Raw genomic sequence first — 20703 nt, 5'->3', positions numbered from 1 at the left:
TTTGAGACTCTTTTTTTGTGGGTGCAGTGAACTTTATTGATGGTATTCAAGAGAGAAGGGAGGGCTCCCTAGGCCCTTCCTGTTATTATGGGGGTCTGGGATGGAAATTGTGAGGGAGATGCTCAGTGTTGGGGGCTGAGTTGGGATGGGGACTCCTCAGCAACTGAGGGCCTGTCTCTTGCTCTCAGTGTCCTTGCTGGGCTGGGGTGGGTGGTCCAGGGTTTCTTACTCCTTGGAGGCCATGTAGGCCATGAGGTCCACCACCCTGTTGCTGTAGCCATATTCATTGTCATACCAGGAAATGAGCTTTCCAAAGTTGTCATTGAGAGCAATGCCAGCCCCAGCATCAAAGGTGGAAGAGTAGGAGTTGCTGTTGAAGTCACTGGAGACAACCTGGTCCTCAGTGTAGCCCAGGATGCCCTTTAGTGTGCCCTCGGACGCCTGCTTCACCACCTTCTTGATGTCATCATACTTGGCAGGTTTCTCCAGGCAGCATGTCAGATCCACAACGGATACATTGGGGGTAGGAACACAGAAGGCCATAACAGTGAGCTCTGGGATGACCTTGCCCACAGCCTTGGCAGCACCAGTGGATTCAGGGATGATGTTCTGGGCTGCCCCATGGCCATCATGCCACAGTTTTCCAGAGGGGCCATCCTCAGTCTTCTGAGTGGCAATGATGGCATGGACTGTGCTCATGAGCCCTTCCGCGATGCCAAAGTTGTCATGGATGACTTTGGCCAGGGGGGCTAAGCAGGTGGTGTTGCAGGATGCATTGCTGACAATCTTGAGGGAGTTGTCATATTTCTTGTGGTTCACACCCATCACAAACATGAGGCCATCAGCTGAAGGGGTGGAGATGATGGCCCTTTTGCCCCAACCCTTCAAGTGAGCCCCAGCCTTCTCCATGGTGGTGAAGATACCAGTAGACTCCATGACCTACTCGGCACAGCATCACCCCATTTGATGTTAGCAGGATCTCGCTCTGGAAGATGGTGATGGGCTTCCCGTTGATGACAAGCTTCCCATTCTCAGCTTTGACTGTGCCATTGAATTTGCCATGGGTAAAGTTATAGTGGAACATGTAGACCATGTAGTTGAGGTCAGTGAAGGGGTTGTTGATGGCAACAATGTCCACTTGCCAGATGCAGAGCAGAAGGCAGCCCTGGTAACCAGGTGCCCAATACGGCCAAATCCGTTCACACCGACCTTCACCATCTTGTCTATGAGATGAGGCTGGCACTGCATGAGATGTGGCTGTCTCTGGAACAGGGAGGAGCAGAGAGCTTATTTTGAGACTCTTATAGTAAAAAATATTTATGCAAAGTCCAAGGCCATTGACTCTGGTAGTGGGCATCAAGAGGGGAAGAATGGGGAAACACATAGAATGTATGTGGAAAACCATACTTCCGATAAATCAAATCTCCATATGCTAACAAAGAAATGTTTTGAGAATATTTAATTGAAAAATTAAAGCACAAGGTAACTTCTAGTTTGATTGCATTTGGAAATTGCATTTAGTGTGTGTTTGTGCTCTTGGTGTCTGATGTGTGTGTAGGTACTGATGTGATGGCACTGTGAGGGTGGCACAAGCCAGTTTGTCATTGGTTGTCTCCACCCACCTTCTTGAATTTTCCAGAATTGAATTCAGGGCACTAGGCTTGCACAGCAAGCACCTTTACCCACTGAGCCATCTCATCTGCTGATTTTTTTTTAAAAAAATATGTATATGTACACATAGAAGTGCATATAAAAACATTTTGGATGTATTATATGTATATATAAATAGATGGACTGAAATCTACTAAAATAATCTTTACCTCTAGGGAGGGAGATAGGAACTGCATTGTCAGGAAAGAAAATTTCCAGGCTTCCTTCTTTATGTATTTTCTATTGTTCTGTTGGGACAGTGAAAGATGCCCTGGTTCCTGGTTGAGGAGTTTTGAACACTGGAGACCCTGAAAGGGATGGTAGGTGCTTCGCCTGACTCCCAGGAAACCAGGCTGATCACTAGCGGGAAGCCCTCCATAGATTTTGACCATCAATCACATAAGGGCAACACCCCAAGCCCCTTCACAGGTAAAGGACATGATCACAGGTCACATAGGCTCAAGACAGATCTCCATTATAATGAGATACCTAAAGGACTGGAGGCTTAACCAATGAGGCACCAAGTATTCCCAGGCGGTCTCCCATCCAAGTACTAACCAGGCCTGATTCTGTTTAGCTTCCAAGGTCAGGTGAGTTTGGACATGTTCAGGGTGGTATGGCCTTAAGTTTAGTGAGGTCATGCGTCCGCTCAGCCACAGGGCTTGGCCACTCAGGGAGGTTTGACTGCACTTACCCAACAGTGCTGCTGGGGGCTCCAGAGTTGGGTGCATGATCTGAGCACCGAACTCAGCTGGAGCTGGCTTGGGGCCCCCAGGCCTGCAAGAAGGCCAAGGCCATCTGATTCTCCGGCTCTTGGGCATCCAGGCGCCGCTGGAGTGGTATATATATCTCAAAGGCATGCTTTAGAAAGATGCTTTCATTACTTATTCCAAGGTTCTTTTTTTGCATGTAATATTTGGTTTTATATTTAGACCTTCTAAGATCAAATATATGACCAAAAGGAAAGAAATATATACATACGTATGTACACACACATATCTGTGATATATATGTAATTAAGAAAATATTTAATTTTGTGTATGGGGTTTGTATTGTGCTTGCATGCACCTCTGTATGCTACATTCTCAGAAGCTAGAAGAGGCTATGGTACCCCCTGCGACTAGTCTGTTATGTGCTGCTAGTGATTAAACCTGAGTCTCCTAGAAGAGGACTCAACCACGGAGCCATTGTTTTAGTCTCAGAACATATTTTTTAATTAGATGAGACTGTACTAAATGAAATTATGTTAAAGCTAAAACCCAGTTGATTTGATTGATGCCCAAGGAATGCTTGTTCTCTTTTTGTCTCCATGTATACGTGTGTATTGTGTTCGTATGTGAGCTCCAGGTTCAATTGAGAAAGGCTGCCTGCATATATAAGATAGCAAATAATTGAGGAATATAAACAAGTGATTGAGGAAGACATATGAGGTCAATCTCTGGCCTCCACACTCAACACAAGTCAAGGGCAGCCTTTCTCAATTGAATCTAAAGCTCACCAACTTTGCAAACCTAACCAATTTGCTCTGGGGAATCCCCCACTTCTGCCTCCTGACACCTGGGATCTCAGGAGAGTTGACTTGGCCCACCTGGCATTTGTTTAGGTTCTGGAGGTCTAAACTCTAGTCTTCATAGTTGCATGGTAAGTGTTTAACCTCTCACCCACCTCTTTAGAGCCCAGGTATATTCTTCTGACTGAAAAAATAAAGTAGACACATTTATTTCACCATTACTCACAGGATCTGAGATATAAACATAACATAAATGTCCATAGCTGGATGGGTGACCAGAGGAGATGTGGTTTGTCTACACTCAGTAGAATACTAGGTCACATTTTTCCTCAATTCAGAGATGAGGCAAGGATGTCCACTATCATCACCACCCTTGTTCAATAAATTGTTTAAAATCAATAGAACCAGAGGGGGAAACTGATAAAAATAGTAAAGAAACCAAATTATCTCTATTTGCAGAGGATATGACCTTATTTTCAAGAGATCCTATAGTCTCCACTAGAAAATTTCAGATTTGATAAACAATTTCAACAAAGTAGCAGGATAGAAAATCGGCATTCACCAGAGAAAATTTCATTGAACAAAACACCAATGGCTTATGCTCTAAGATCAAGAATCGACAAATGGGATCTCATAAAACTGCAAAGCTTCTATAAGGCAGAGGACACTGTTGTTAGGACAAAATGGCAACCAACAGATTGGGAAAAGATCTTTACCAATCCTACAACAGATAGAGGGCTTATATCTAAAATATACAAAGAACTCAAGAAGTTAGACTGCAAGGAGACAAATAACCCTATTAAAAATGGGGTTCAGAGCTAAACAAAGAATTCACAGCTGAGGAATGCCGAATGGCTGAAAAACACTTAGAGAAATGTTCAGCATCTTTAGTCATCAGGGAAATGCAAATCAAAACAACCCTGAGATTTCACCTCATACCAGTGAGAATGGCTAAGGTCAAAAACTCGGGTGACAGCAGATGCTGGCAAGGAATGTGGGAGAAAGAGGAACACTCCTCCATTGTTGGTGGGATTGCAGACTGGTACAACCATTCTGGAAATCAGTCTGGAGGTTCCTCAGAAAATTGGACATTGAACTACCTGAGGACCCAGCTATACCTTTCTTAGGCATATACACAAAAAGATGCTCCAACATATAACAAAGACACATGCTCCACTATGTTCATAGCAGCCTTATTTATAATAGCCAGAAGCTGGAAAGATCCCAGATGCCCTTCAACAGAGGAATGGATACAGAAAATGTGGTACATCTACACAATGGAATATTACTCAGCTATCAAAAACAATGACTATGAAATTCGTAGGCAAATGGATAGAACTGGAAAATATCATCCTGAGTGAGGTAACCCAATCACAGAAAAACACATATGGTATGCACTCATTGATAAGTGGCTATTAGCCCAAATGCTTGAATTACCCTAGATGCACAGAACACATGAAACTCAAGAAGGATGACGAATATGTAAATGCTTCACTCCTTCTTTAAAAAGGGGAACAAGAATACCCTTGGCAGGGAATAGGGAGGCAAAGTTTAGAACAGAGGCAGAAGGAACACCCATTCAGAGCCTGCCCCACATGTGGCCCATACATATACAGCCACCAAACTAGATAAGATGGATGAAGCAAAGAAGTGCAGGCCGACAGGAACTGGATGCAGATCTCTCCTGAGAGACATAGCCAGAACACAGCAAAGACATAAGCGAATGCCATCATTAACCACTGAACTGAGAACGGGACCCCCGTTGAAGGAATCAGAGAAAGAACTGAAAGAGCTTGAAGGGGCTTGAGACCCGATATAAACGTAAATGCCAACCAACCAGAGCTTCCAGGGACTAAGCCACTACCTAAAGACTATACATGGACTGACCCTGGGCTCCAACCTAACAGGTAGCAAGGAATAGCCTAGTAAGAGCACCAGTGAAGCGGAAGCCCTTGGTCCTGCCAAGACTGAACCCCCAGTGAACGTGATTGTTGGAGGGAGGGTGGTAATGGGGGGAGGATGGGAAGGGGAACACCCTTAGAGATTGGGAGGGGGAGGGGTTAGTGGGATATTGGCCCAGAAAACAGGAAAGGGAATAACAATCAAAATGTAAATAAGAAATACCCAAGTTAATAAAGATGAAAAAAGAAAGAAAGAAAGAAAGAAAGAAAGAAAGGAAGGAAGGAAGGAAGGAAGGAAGGAAGGAAGGAAGGAAGGAAATTGGCATTCAAAAATTCAAACACTGAACTGGAGAGATGGCTCAGTGGTTAGGATTACTGACTGCTCTTCCAGAGGACCTGAGTTCAATTCCCATGGTGGCTCACAACCGTCTATAATGGGATCCTATGCCCTCTTCTGCTGTGTCTGAAGAGAGTGACAATACACTCACATACATAAAATAAATTAACACATCTTTAAAAATCCATATACTTTCTGTACAGAATGATGAATTTACTCATCAGAAAAATGATTTCATTGGAAATAGACTCTAAATAAAATACATACAATGAATCTAAAGAAGGAGTTAAAAGAACTCTACAGTGGATTGCTAATGAAGAAACAAAGACAGTAGAAAATGAAAAGATCTCCTATGCTCTTGTACTAGCAGAACTGAAACTGCTGACATGGCTCTATTTTCCAAATTCACCTACAGGTTCAATTCCATTCTCCTCAAACTTCCAATGACATTCTCATACACAGAGAAAAATCAATCCAAAAACTCATATGGAAACACAAAAGCCCTTTGACCCACCCTGAGCAAAAAGCAATGTCATGGGTAACACAAAACCCAATTCTAAATGATATAAAATGTTATTGTAACAGAGATTAAATGAAAATGGCACAGCACCAGCCATGTAGCCCAACAGTACAGACTAAAAGAATCAGACACAAGCCAGTGTAATCTAGCTACATCATTCTTCTAATAGTGAAGACCACAGCAAGAACAGGAAACAGATTGGGCCAGTTTGAAAGCTTCTTCAGAGAGAACAACAGGAGCCAGTGCGATGGCTCGACAGGTGGACACCAAAGTAACTTCCTGAGTTTGAACCCAGAGCCAAGTGGTTCAAAGAGAAGGTTCCACAAGTTGCCCTCTGACCTTCACATGAACCCCCATAAACAGACAGACAGATGGAAATGAGAGAGAGACAGAGAGACAGAGAGACAGCGAGACAGAGAGATTTGAGAAAACATCAAGATGACAAAACAGTCTATGAAATTTTACTTAGCTATTCATCGACAACTAAAAATTTCAACAGAAAATAAGGAATCTGATCAATAAGTGGGAAAATGAACCAAAAGTCATACTTTTAAAAAAGAGTATATAACTAGTAAACCTATAAGAAATGATTGATATTCTTACACTTCAGGAAAATGCAAATCAAAACTGCATTGGGATTCCATTTCATGGTAGTCAGAATTGCTATCCTAAAGAAGCCGCAAGGAAACCCAGTTCTGTTGGAGTGGAGGGGAATATATTTGTGTGTTGGCTGGATGGGGATGTGCTAGGTTTGAACCTATTGCCTCTTCTATGCTAGAAAATCATTTTATCACTGAGCTATCTCTCCAGCTGTTTTTATACACTTGTTTTCAGACAAGACTTTGCTAAGTTGCCCAGAGCTCACATTGTAGCCCTTGTACTTGTATTCCTCCTGTTTCAGCCCCCCTGAATAGCTAGGATCACAAATCTGCTCCTTAAGGCCTACCATCGCTTTTACATAGTTGCGGGCAATGAAAAGTACTCTAGTCATTATGGTAATTAATAGGAGTTTTCCTAGAAAAACTAAAAAAGAGTTGCAAAATGTTGTGGTTTGAATCGGAGTGGACCCCATAGGCTTATATATTTGAATAGTGGTCCCCAGTTGGTGAAACTGTTTGTAAAGGGCTAGGAGGTATGGCCTTGTTCAAGGAGGTCTGTCACTGGGGATTGGCTTTGAGGTTTCAAAAGACTTGTGTTATTCCCAGTGTGCACACTGCTTCTTGTCTGCAGTTTGAGATGTAAGCTCTCAGTCCCAAGTATCATGTCTTTACTTTGCCATTATAGACTATAACCATTTCAAAATGGAAACTCAAATAAACACTTTCTTTTACAAGTTACATTGGTCATAGTGTTTTGTTATAGAAATAGAAGTGACTAAGACACTATGTAATCCAGTTATAACACATTGCTCTAGGACAGGACTCTGAAGTCATAAAAGTCAGTAGGCATTGTGTGCCTATATTCAGAACAACATAACAGACAAATTATAGTATAAACTATGTTCTCTTTTAGAATAGATTTAAAGGTGGTGGTACATTTGTACAATGGAGTGTTGGTCAGCCACAAGTAAAAATGAAATCATGTGATTTGAAGGAAAATGGATGGAACTGGAAACTCTCATCTTATGTGAAATGAGACTCTAAAAGACAGATATCACACATAGAACCTAGAGGAGAAAGCCATGAAATGAAAAAGGACCCAGAGAGAGCAAGGGCGAACATGGCGCCGATACAACCAAAGCACATTTTATGCACCTATAGCATTGTCCTAATGAAACAGGCTACTTTATACAGTTATTAAATACCAGTGAAAAATTACAAAAATACTATGTTCATCTGATTTGTAAGATAAATTTTATCATTTTTTTTTTTTAGTTTATTTGATGTCTCAATTGAATGGAAAAGTAGTCCCTTAACTACCCTTAGTAAAAGTAATCATAGTTTTCTCTGGTGCCAATTACCTTTAAATCTAATCTTAAAAGAAATTTCAATTAAAGATGCTATGAAGAACTTAACTGGGTTAGGTTACGGATAAAATTGATTTTGGATAGAAGTGATCTTTTCAACCAAGGAGTACGTCTTCAACATCCCATCTTATGTTACATAGTGAATGCTTTCTTGTTATAGTCCTTACACATTGTTATGGTTTACTCCTATATGTTTTATGATTTAGGTATCTTTATGGAGTGACACATGTTTTCTTCTGCCATTGAGATTAAAATTAACCTTCTCCTTATATCCTCCACACAGGTAACATAGGCTTGTGTAAGGAAGACGACACATCCTTGTCAACAGCCTTTTATTGTTTTTGATAATGGGAACCTGCAAGAGCATTGACAGAGGCTGAGGCTATGCTAAAATTAACCATGGTACTGCTCCTCATTATCCTGCCCTGCACAGTTGTTTAACAGGAGGGTGCCCTACAGGCTGGGAGCTTCCGCTGGGGAGAGGTAGGATGAAGTAGGAGTGATAAACCCTGTCTTGTAGCCAGGCAGCTCCATCTGTCTGGATGCACATGTTGTGCTAGCTGATTGGCTGACGTTGGCTTCTTACTCCCCGGGAGGTCAGTTTCTGTTCTGTGTTCCACCCTGTCAGCTAGTGAGAATCCTGACCAGAAATAAGAGGAGAAGAGACCAAGGGGGAGGTTTTCTTCCAGCCCCTTTTTTCTACTTAATTGGTCTCGGGAATCTGTCCACCCAGACTCCCATGCCCTTCCAGAGCACTTTGTACTCAAATGTCCTTCCACTGGTGCGTGTCTCTGCTGCTGGTGGACTGGGCACTGCAGAATCATTTGAGGTTCACACCTGTGCCTGAGTAATAGTCCCCATTACACACCATACAGCTCACCTCTCCTGTTTCCCACCTGGATCTTAACCGAAGGCAATGAGCACACAGGGAGGAGGCTTTGTCAATTTTATCATACTCCGTGATTGCCTCTTGGTTCTAGTATGATTTTGACAATTGTATAAATGTCATACTTAGTAGTTCTTAATTCTCATCGAGATACTCTGAGATTTATTCAAGTGCTGTTAAAATTTATCACCTGCATTACAGCATTGTGTATATATGCATATAGCTTGATTTTAAATTTAAATTGTTGACCTATTATTTCATCTTCAGAATTTTTATTGTCATTTCAACCCTAGAGTAATCTGGTAAATTTACTTTACTATTTCATATTACATTTTTAGAAGTTTCTTTGAAGCGAATGATAAACAATTTGAAACAATAGTCTTAAACAAGTGAGTAACACACTTGGACTGACATTGTTTTATTATTACAGGTTTATAAACTTGTTCTTTTTATTGGTATTTCCTACAGTTTTGTTTTTATTTTTTAATTAGATGTAGGATTACAGTTTTGTTTTTATTTTTTAATTAGATGTAGGATTGTAGGCTCACGTCTACTCTACCACAGGGTATGACTGCTTGGGGAGGCAGAGTATGGGGAGTTTGACTCCACTTACCCCACACCACCTCTGCTGCTACTGGGGCGGGTGCGGGCTGCGGGGCAGATGTGAACTGTAGGGAAGCCCAGAGGCATGGCTCCAAAAGTGTGGGAAAACCAGAGTTAGTTTTGGGGGTAGGGATGGAGATCTCCGGACCTGGGAAGAGGGCTAGGCCATGGAGCTCTCAGGCTTGGACATCCAGGTGCCACTAGGAGTCGGGGATGAGCTGGAAACAGAATTGGGATTCCTTGGGATGGAGAGCCAGGAGGTGGGGGGAGGGGGAGCTTGGTTTGTCCCATCCGGAGGGAGTCCTTGGCTTGACGGCTGTTGATTTAGTGGCAGTTGTGGCTAGGAGTGCAGAGAGGCCTTCTATGGGACACTAGACTGCTGCTCTGTAGGCAAAGGCTTTCTCCTTGGCTCCATAGCAGATCTTGATGAAAAGAACCAGCTCATGGTTTCAAACAATTTATTTTCATGTCGGGAAAGTAGATGCTTAAAACCATACCCTACTTCTCAGGGTGGGTCTGAGATTAAATACCTTTTGCAGGAAGTAATGTCTGGGAAGGGAAGCTTATTGACACACCCTCTGAACCTCTAGGTACCTCATTAGCATGGAGACCCCTGATTTTTGAGCCTACTTGACTGTGGTCACATCCCTTTTCCTATCGTCTTGGTCAGAGATGTTAGGGATGCCTCATCTACATGTGGAAGAGCTTGGGGGTTGCCCTTACCTGACTAATGGCCACAAAACTCTCTGTGGGAGGGCTGCAGCTACATGACAGGACCCTGGTGTCAGGAGCAGGCAAAGTTCCTACCACCGTCCCTTTGGGGTCTCTGGGTCTTCAAGTCTTTAGCTCAACCTTACCAGGCTTCCTCTCACAATCCACATTCCTGCAATTAGATGAACTGATGTTCATTCGATTCAATTTTCTTTTATTCTGAAAAATACTGTCTTGTGGTGTTTTCTTTTAATTTCAGTTTAAGGCTGCATAGTGAATACCTTTTTTTAAAGGAGATTAACTGTATAGTAAATCTTAAAATTGGAACAGCAATTTAAAGTAAATGGAATTTCAGAAGTTCATCATTATGTTGTGCTGTCTATGATATCTGCATGGATTTTCTTTTATTTCCCATCAGTTAATTCCATAAAAGTCTGGAGTGGATAAGAGTAATCTAATTGAATTTCTTTATGAGCAGTTATGCATTCGGTGCCAAGAACTTGAAACTTTAGAGTCATAACATAACTGCTGAGCCATTGACATAAGAAAACAAACACTGACATTTAGGTCCAAAACAGAAGAATTAGTCAAGCACTGGGAAAATGAGGTTTCAAGGGTTGTATTGTTAACTTTAGAAAGACATCAGCTTGTTTTGATGTGATCCAATGGGCAGCATCTGAAAACACTAAATTTAATATTTTTCACAGAAAAGTTGATGGAAAACGACTATCAATAATAAAATGCCATTTGTGATCTGAGAGTTAAAAATATTCAAAGAGATTTAGAACCTGCTTGCAAAGAAGTTAACATTTAACTCTGTGGTGCTGTGTATTTTTTGAAGTATTTTTCTGTTGCTATGCTGCCTTGATTCCCACCCCTCAGCTGAGGATGCTCCCTCACTCTAAAGCCACTAGCATGTGAGAATTCTGTTCCCACAGGACACTTGCTTTACGTGCTGGGCTCTGCCTTGCAGTGTTCTTGTGTGGTTTAGAGCTGAAGGAACAAGCGTGAGAACGCACAGCCTCTCCTAAAACCCAGCACTGTTGGACAAGCTCATTAAGTCAAGTGGGAATTGCAGTCTCCAAAAACTGAAACATCCAAACATCTGTTAAGGCTCAATTTGTAATTCTTTCTTCTCTTTCTGAAAGGAAAAAAAAAGTCTCTGATCAACTTTTGATATGATATCTTAAAAGAATGAACAAAGCAGCTTGATAAGTAAAATTCATTTGGCTAAAAGTTCAATGAGTTAGAATCTGGGGCAGTTCTTAGAAAATGTCCTTAATGTCTTTTGAAAAGTAAATCAGGAAAATTCCCAAGCAACAGTGGAGGGAACCTGGTGGGTTGCGTTTACCAATCCTGTAGGAAGAGATAGGAAACAGCTAAAACAAATAACTTATTCATGAAGACAAGAAAAAAAAATGAAGTACCAGCTTTTTAAGTTATCCGGAAGTTTAAAGTTCTTGTTTTTCTTCACGCCTTCTGAAGTTACATATGAGTTAGCCTTTTCTCCTGTTCTAAGATGGGGGCTTGTGATGTTAGTTGCTGCGTTCTCTTTCCTTTCTAATTTGCAGTTGGCTCTCCCTTACAGTAACAAAGAGGAATGTCCACGGAACTCGTTCAAACCTTAAGTTTCTAAATCACATACATCACGTGCATGAAAATTCTTCATGCATCCCAGGGTTGCTGTAAGCCGTGCAGTCAACTCTTGCTGTCCAAGAACACTAAATCCTCCGCGCATCTGTTAAAACGATTCACCCTCGCTCACTCTGTCATCTCCGACGCGGGATTTCTTCATCCTTATCCAAAAATAATTTTAATTTTTTTACAACAAATTTTACATTAATAAGAAAAAAATCCCCATCAACTTTATGTGAGAGAATCTGATTTCAGTATCGAAGCCGTTGCTTCTACGGGGTACACTGAGGGAACGCCAAATAATATTGAGCGCATCTGTACGGCTGGCTGCCCTTGCGGGGATCCTGGAAGGTACCTCAGCCGCGCGCCCACACAAGCCCCATCCACGTCTGTCCTTTCATCTCCTGCAGAGCACTCAGGGGAGGCGGATGCTCACAAGACTTTTCCTGACTTCCATCTTATTCTCTTTGATATAAAATATTGCAAATAGGGCTGTTCGATGTCCAGTTTTAAGGCATCTGATTTTTGAACTTCCAAATACTGTTTTTATCAAGTATGTCTCAAAATTTCGTGGAAGCATCTGGAAAGTTCAGTACAAACACCCTTCTGTTATGAGCAGTCATGGTGACCAGACTTGCTCACTTTACCCAGGGGCTGTTTCTATGCCCCCTATCTTTCCAGCACTGCAATCCACACCGGCATGTTCTAGACACCTGGATACCTGGTGAGTGCTGGGATGAGAATATGGATAGTTCCCCAGACCTCCCCATCCCTATTTTCCCTTACACAGGTCCCTATTTATATTTTGTTTGTTTTGACCCTCGCTCCATGGCTAACTCAGTTCCTGCTCCCCTTAGCCCCTTCCTTGTAAAATTAACCCAATCCTCTTTTCTATAAGATGAGAAATAAAAAAGCAGACACGCATATTGTATACATGTAACACATTATTAGGTGATATTATGAATACTATTTCTAATTAATTTTTATATAATTTAATGTATTCTCAGGGTAAAATCATAAAGTGAAACCACGGGATACAAAGTTAAAATTGAATTTTCTGTTCATCTTTAATTCTTACTCATGTGTTTGTCATGGTAGAAACTCTTTCCTGTGGCTGGCAGACATATTTATGATTATTTTGCACAGCGCTAGCATTGCTATAGATACTCATTTACATCTTATGTGGTCATTTGAATGAGAATGGCCTCCATAGGCTCATATATTTAAATATTTGGTTCCCAGCTGGTAGACTGCTTAGGAAGGATTAGGAGATGTGATATTTCTGGAGGAGGTCTGTCCTTGTGGGGCAGGCTTTGAGCTTTGGAAAGCCCACAGCAAGCCCAGTCCTAACCTCTCTCAGCCTCCTGCTTGTGGATAACCTGTCAGCTACTGGGTACCTGCCTGATACCCTAGTTCCCACTATAAGGATTGTAAACTAATTATATGAAACTGTAAGCAGGATCCCAGTAAAATGCTTTCTTTTATAAGTTTCCTTGGTAATGCTTTCTCTTGGCAGTACCAGAACTACATTGATAATATGGAGGTGAAAGGATATATCTTTAGACACATTGGAGAGATTGAAGAGACGGCTCACAAGTTAAAAGCATTTTCTGCTCTTTCAGAAGACTGGAGTTTGGTTCTCAGCACCCACACTGGGCAACTCAGAAAGCCTGTAACTCCAGCCCCAGAGGATTCAGTGGGCTCTTCTGACCTCCACAGACACCAGCATACATACACACAAATAAAACAAGCCTTTAAAAAATATGCTGGGAGTTTTAGCTTCTTGTATTGAGATTAACAGAAGATTAATATAATCTGTAAGCTGATAAACTCTAGCCCTGGTTTTTGTAGTTATTTATAGGTTTAATCACCGAATCTTATTGATTGTAAAACCAAAATTGCTCTTAAAGTGTACAGAGATGGCCGAAAAATAAAATTAAAAATGGTAAGAGATTCATGAAAATACATTTTCCTTTTCTTTAAAGGATACAGTCTAGTTCTCATTTAGTTACATGCAGAATTGCTAATATCTTTGACATTTTTGCTTTAGTTGTTTTGATTGTATGTGGTGGGCGTGCATGCCGTATGTGCAGGTCTGTGCAGCTGAGCGTTTGCACGTGGGCATCAGCATCTTCATCTATTGCCACCCACCTTATTTCTTGATCCACGGTCTCTCTCTACCTGTGGCTGTGGCTTGCTGATGAATTTCACTAGATGGCCACCAAATCTCTAGGATCCTCCTAGTGCTGCTCATTCCCGAGCTGGGATAACTCATGTGGACACTGTCACAGCTAGTTTTTCACGTGGTTACTGGCATTCATGTCGTTTTGCACACATGACAAAAACTGACTTACAACATCACCCTCTTGAGCTGCTCCTTTGTGCATAGCTCAGCTTTTCATTTGTGGCAGCTTTTCTGTTTCTTCCTTAACCTAACCCCTGGTATCATTTCAGAATTATCTAGGCTTTATTTTCATAAATCCATGTGAGTTTTATTCTGTAGTTTATTTTTTATTAAACGTAGGAATTTTGAGACCTATATAGAATTGCTTATTCCTTTGAATTGTTACTAAATTTGTACTACTAAAGACTTGGGGAGCTTCAGAATTTTAGTATTATAAATGATACGGCCAATAAACTTCAATAAGTCCTTGCTATTTGCTGAATATTTACCTAGATCCCTAGTCACAGAGAATTTGTTTGTTGATGAGGAATCATTAATTTAAAGTGGTAGGAGAATTTATGTGTACACACACACACACACACACACACACACACATCTTCACATTTTTTCACATCTCCAATATTAAATATTTTAATATTTATTTTAGATGTTCTTAGTTCCCAATGAATGAAGCTTGCATTGTGTTTAGGTCTGCTTTTCTGTGGATCCTAATAAGCATGCAATGTTTTTGGAGGCTCCTCAATTTCCTTTGTGATTCAATGGTCTTCACACTGAAGGCTTTGTCTTCTTACTGTAGTCCTACCTGTGACAGCACACATCTTCTGACTGCTGATTATACTGTGCCATGCTTCATCTGATACTTGTTTTTGGTCTACTCTTGCTGCTGTAAAATTATAAAAAAGGCTGTCTTTTAACCCCCACACTATATCCAGCACTGTAGCACCCCAAGATATCTGGTAGATATCTTCATCTCGGTCAGCAAAGCATCTCACCCGCTCTGCTCCATCCCATATCACACTGTTGAAGGCTACTCTCTGAGCCTGGCAACAATCTTTCTAGTCATCTAGTTCCCAAAGCAGGTAGTCACCATGCCAGACACACACATCTCAGTTCTGTGGTGGCCCAGTGTCTCCAGTCACCACAAACTCTCTTGAACTTAAATCTCCACATGAAAGAACGCACAATACAATAACCTCTGATCCAACTGATAAGATACAATTGCCCACCTAGACATAAAAACCCTGTACACATCCATCCCTTAAGAACATTCATAACAACCTGTAAATGTGCAGAGAGGAATCTTAACATCTGCCTCCATGTTCTCTCTGCTGCCTCTCTCCCAGTCTCCCTCTCTAAAAGCTTTTTCTCACCCATTCTTCCTTCTTGTCCAATGACAGGCCTCGTTCTATCTTGCACCCGCCTTCACCTGAGTAATGACATAATTTTACATACTCTTATATAATAAGTATTTTTCTTATTTAGATGTTTAACGCACTGTGTATATCGGTCTTTTGTGGTTATGAATTTCTTTTTATCTTTTTCCTTTTTTCCTTTGCTTTGTAAATCATTTCTTAATCCAAAGTTTCAAGAATTTTTCTTTCATTGCTTATGATTCTCCCAACAATTCATTCCCCTTCTTTTCTGATAGTTCAACGTGACAATTTCTTAAACAGATGTACATACACAGGGACTAAAATCACTCCCCAACAAGACTTGCCATTATGGCCAGAGAAAACGCCCATATATATATAATTAAGCCCAGTTTGTAGGGATGTGAGGATTACTTGAGAATTTAATGTGATGATTCATACATAATAAATATTCAACAAAGAGGAGAATGCATGCATATTTAGGTTCATTTAAAAATAATTTATGTGTATGTCTGTGTATCTGTGTTGGGAGGGTGCTGTCAATGGCATATATGTGAGTTACTACAGAGACCAGAAGTGGGCATCAGACCTACTAAAGTTGGAGCTCCAGGCAGTTATGAGACTCTCATTATAGATGTTGGGAACCAAATTTGACCTTTTGCAAGAATAGTAAGAGCAAGAATAGTGCTCTTAACTGCTGAGCCACCAATCTGTATTCATTATTGTTGATGCAATTATTAATGCTACAGTAGATTTCATAATAGGTCAGAATATTAATATAATTAGAGATATTTGTTTAAATAGAAATAAATAATATGTACAAAATGAAATAAATATATATTTGTATTTTGAATTACATTCATTTTTATTTATTAAATTTAAAAATAAAACATAATTACATCATTTCCCCCTTTCTTTGTTCTCCCTTCACTACTTACCCTGGCTCCCTCTTGAAATCATGATCTCTATTTCTATAGTTGCTATTGTTATATATGTGTAAATATATAAACACAACCTGCTCAGTGAATTTAGTGTTGCTTTTATGTATATAATCTCAGGGCATAATTCTTGGCATTACATAACCAATTAAAAGGCTTTTCTTTGGAGAAACATATTTTTCTTGTCATTCCTTAGTTGCCTATTCATGGAAGCCCACCTTCCATATCTGCATGTCTATTGGCGGCTCTTCTTCAGGTCCTCTTGAATCATAAGTAGGATCATAGATGAACTTTCCTATCATTTTTACGAGACATAACCTCACAGCAGCTATCCTGGCCCCTGGCCCTGACATTCTTTCCATGTTGTTCTCTGAGCCATACAGGTACAAATGTTGTGTTGCAGATACATCAGTTAAGGCTAGTCACTCCATGGTCACTTGCTCTTTTGTATTTTGATGGGGTTTGATTTTCTGTAATGGTCTCCTTCTATTTCAAAGAGAAATTTCTTTGGTGAGGAGTGAGGACTATACTTGAGTTCTCCAGATAAGAAGTGAAAGTGTCCGTAAAAGAGCTCACAAAATGGTCTGCATTCCTAGCAATCAGGGCAGTGCAAATCAGAAAAAGACGCTTTGAAATTTCATCTCATTCTTGTTAGAATGGCAAATATCAAGAAAACATTTACAGCAAACTGCAAGAGGAATCCTCATTCAGTTCTGGTGGTGCAATCACTTTGGACATCGGTGTAGAAAGTGTCAAAATGCTAAAATAAATGTGCCATGTGACCCAGCTCTACAACTCAGTAACACAGTCCTAAGCAGAGACTTGCTTAGCCAGGTTCATCGACTCCATTCACAATAGCCAGGAAGTGGGGGAAATCTGAATGTCCTCATCTCACAAGTGAACAGTGAAAATGTGGCATATCCACACTAGGGAATATTATTCATCTGTAAAGAAAAAGGCATACTAAAATTTCCAGGTAAATGAAAGGATATAGAAAATATTATTTTGAGTGAAACAATGTAGACCTAGAGAAATAAATGTCTCGTGTTCTCCCCCATTTGTGATTCCTAGTTCCAAATCTGCAGATGTGAGTACATACCCTGGAAGAATTGTAAAAACTAGGAAAGCAAAAATGGGGTCTGGGTGGGAGAGCGCTAGAGAGTGGAATAAAAAAACTACTGGTAATATAGAAGAGGGAAATGGTTAAAATGAGTAGGGTTCATTAGGGTGAGTGAGGGCAGTCAATATAAAAAGAGAGGGAGAAAGAAAATGAAAGCAAAGATGATCAAAAAGCCATAAGAAGTCATATAACTACTTATTTAACTAAATTACACATATTATCCATGACTCTATGTGTATACCTATACCTATAGAAATATAGTTCAAATGAAGTTATCCCACTTGAACTGATAATTGATGTCTCCCAAGAGCCATTGATCATCTAACAAAAACAAATACAAACTGCCTTTCAAGTGGTTGGTCACAGGAGTTAATGAAACTGCGAAACCAATATAGGTTATTGCTGTTGCTTTTGGTTGCCCCCCAGAAACCGCACACATCAGACAAAAGAAATGGAGATCAGAGCTGAATCTGACCTGAAAGCCTCTTCCCTGAGGATTAGCTTTCGTAGCACTGGAAGGTACTGCACAAGTTTCCCAGGCAGGAAGCAAATAATAGTCCTACTCAGCCATTAAACCCATGAACAGGAATGATGACCAGCATGGCACAATAACCCTAAGGGCACTATAGTTGCACTCATATCTTGGTGATAGCCAACAACTTTGTAATTGGACTAAAGGCCTGCTTAACAGTAGGGAAATCATGCCAGGTTCTGGAAAGATAGCCAACCACCAGGACTTGTGTAGTCATGTGTCTTAGAGTGACATTAGATTTCTATTTTACTGCTGTCTACATGTGGAGGTCATGGGACAAAAATATTTCTTACACATTATTAGCTTATTATTGATTATGTGTATGGGTGAATGACACATATTTACTTGTCCATATATAAAATATAGAGGTCAGAGAACAACTTGGGGAAATTAGCTATGTCCTTCCACCTCATGGGTCCCAGGAATGGAACTTGGGTCATTCATTCAACTTGGTGACAGTTGCCTTTATCCTATGAGCCATCACACCACCACCCATTTTCCTTGTTCTTACCGCTTTCTAATTGTATTATCCTGAATAAGTCACTATACAAGACCCCATCCTTACCCCTACATGTCTTCCACGGTGTACATGAGGACGTCATGGGACAATTAACATTGATCTTCATCTTCCACCTAGTTTAAGGCAGAGAGGCATGCTGCTTACTGTTGTGCACTGTAGGCCAGCAGTCCCCACAGCTTGTGAAGACTCTTCTGCCTTCACCTCTCACTTCACATGGGAACGCAGGGATTACAGACCTGATAACTCTGCCCTGCTGTACATGGATTTCAGTGATCCGAAGTCAGGTCCTCATGCTTGTGTGACACTTTGGCCACTGAGTCATGTCCTCAGTCCCATTTTAGCTTCTTGTACATATGGATTTGCCATCTACACAATTAACATCTCCTGTTATAATTTGACAACTAAACGAAGTCAGCACTGCTCACGAGTACTATGCTCATCTAAATCTTGCAGTTGCCGGAAGGACAAGAATTCAATATCTGTCTTGTTGTCACTATCCTGGTACAAATAAGTCATAATAATTTTGCAACTATGATGCTTACTTGGTAACTAGTTGTTGACCAATTTGGACTCCACACAGGTTGATTATTGATGACAAAAGTTGATATAATGTGGATCTCTGAACCTTAGGCCAGAATCATATTCAATTAGTCTTTTGCTGCTGTTAGAAGCTAAAATTTAAAACTGAAGAGTGAAATATATTTGAGTTTATGGTCTAGAAAATGAACTTAGAGCTATGGGTTACCATGCCCAGCTTTACCGAACTCTGTTTCTCCTCAAATACCTGCTCAAGGCAAGACCAAAGTTTTAAGTTATGTCTACAGTGGAAAGGAGAAAACGGGAGTAGGTGGGGAAGACTGATCTGGGTAGGAGGTAGGCTGATTGCCAGATTCCCTGGGGTGATGAAGCTTTTTATTATAACTTAGTAGAAAGCTTTATGCCAAAATGTTTCCATAAATACATATGAATGTTGGTTCTTGTTGAAAAAATGCAAATCAGATGGTTATAATGTTTTAAGCTTTACTTAGAATACCTTAATAATAAGCACAAACATTTATGTGTGTACATGTACACACTTAAATGTATACCAAATTAGACACACAGAAAACTTATTTTAAATGGCATTAATAGGCCCCCACCAGCGTCCTGACATCAGGCTGAAATGTAAACCCACTGCTGTGGCAACCCTGGAGGCATCGTGGGAATTTTCTCCACCACAGCAAGTACTCATTAGACCTTCCTTTAGGTTGTATTTAAACAATCACAGCCCCCAACACACTGAGCCAAACATCTGGCATGTTAAGATGAGCATTCCTATCTAAAAATATTAATCTTCTACTTAGATGCCTTCAAAATACTATCAGACAGTTAGATATGCTGGTGACTGACCAGAAGCCTGGCTGTACTGTATCACGTGGAGCTGCCGTTAGCTCTCTCTACTGTTCAGGCAAGCTTTAGAAAAGTCTCATAGTCTAGACTATCCCTGTAAGTCTCTGAGACCAGGGACCTTTGGATATTACTTGATGGATATAAGCAACAAATATGTTCAAATTTCTTTAATAACATTTTCCTGACATAACCTAGTTTCTAAGCTATGGTGGCCAATTTAGTTCTAGATCATGTATTCTTGGGAATAAAAGACTAGAGTCTAAGACTATTAGTTGATCTAATGAATTTCAAAGTTTTCTAAATACAATATAGAGTGATAAAAGATTTTGTATTGGAAATCCTCGGTTTTTTACAAAAGAGTAAATATCTAGAGTAATGACGATGATGATCATCGTTATATTCTCTGTGCCTATCACAAGTGTCTTATCAGAAAAATATAATAAAGCTCACAGGATGTAGCTTGAGCACTGTTTATCAGAAAAACGTTTTGTAGTAGGGTTTGGCTTTCTCCTTAAGAAAAGAACTTCTTCCTGTTGGGAGGCCACTCACCCTTCTCCTGAATGAGATGACATGTCATGGCTCTCAGGTTCAATTTGTAGTTATTTATAACGGGGTACAGATGTCCTCAAAGATACTTCTTTTTGTAACTATCTCACAGTACAAACTTTGATCAAGATTCTTCAGGGAAACATTCAGATAAATTAGCAGGAACCCTTTTTGCCACTATCATGAACAATATTCCAAGAGTATATTTTAATATGAGCAATAGATAGATTTAAATCTCGACACACACTTCGGGGCCTCATGATGATTGGTGGAGATTACATTTTCCACATACATTACAATATACGGAGGCTTGCCAAGCACTAGCTAGGAGGAAAGATGAATAAAAGATACTGCCTGCCCTTGAAGAGCTTGCCATCTGATGAT

The 20703-nt window shown here is 40.4% G+C and overlaps 1 protein-coding gene across 1 annotated transcript; it reads right to left on the bottom strand.

The window, feature by feature from the left end:
* Positions 1–225: 225 nt before the first annotated feature.
* LOC116894190 (glyceraldehyde-3-phosphate dehydrogenase-like) lies at positions 226–16514 on the bottom strand. The gene is made up of 2 exons (XM_032895937.1): positions 16431–16514; positions 226–480 (listed from the first exon to the last, which is right to left on the bottom strand). Exons 1-2 carry the CDS (start codon positions 16512–16514, stop codon positions 226–228), a joined length of 339 nt encoding a protein of 112 aa, XP_032751828.1.
* Positions 16515–20703: the final 4189 nt, after the last annotated feature.

Source organism: Rattus rattus, chromosome 1, assembly GCF_011064425.1.
Source record: "Rattus rattus isolate New Zealand chromosome 1, Rrattus_CSIRO_v1, whole genome shotgun sequence".
Taxonomy (NCBI): domain Eukaryota; kingdom Metazoa; phylum Chordata; class Mammalia; order Rodentia; family Muridae; genus Rattus; species Rattus rattus.
The sequence above is the reverse complement of the archived record's forward strand: the minus strand, read 5'-3'. Positions and strand labels throughout refer to the sequence as shown.

What these genes read in the sequence shown, in the direction of transcription:
- LOC116894190 (XM_032895937.1), bottom strand. Translation starts at nt 16,514, where the DNA reads ATGATAGGAAAGTTCATCTATGATCCTACTTATGATTCAAGAGGACCT. An exon ending in TAGACATGCAGATATGGAAG is followed by an intron (nt 481 to 16,430) that starts GTGGGCTTCCAT and finishes TGCCTGGAGAAA; the next exon opens with CCTGCCAAGTATGATGACAT.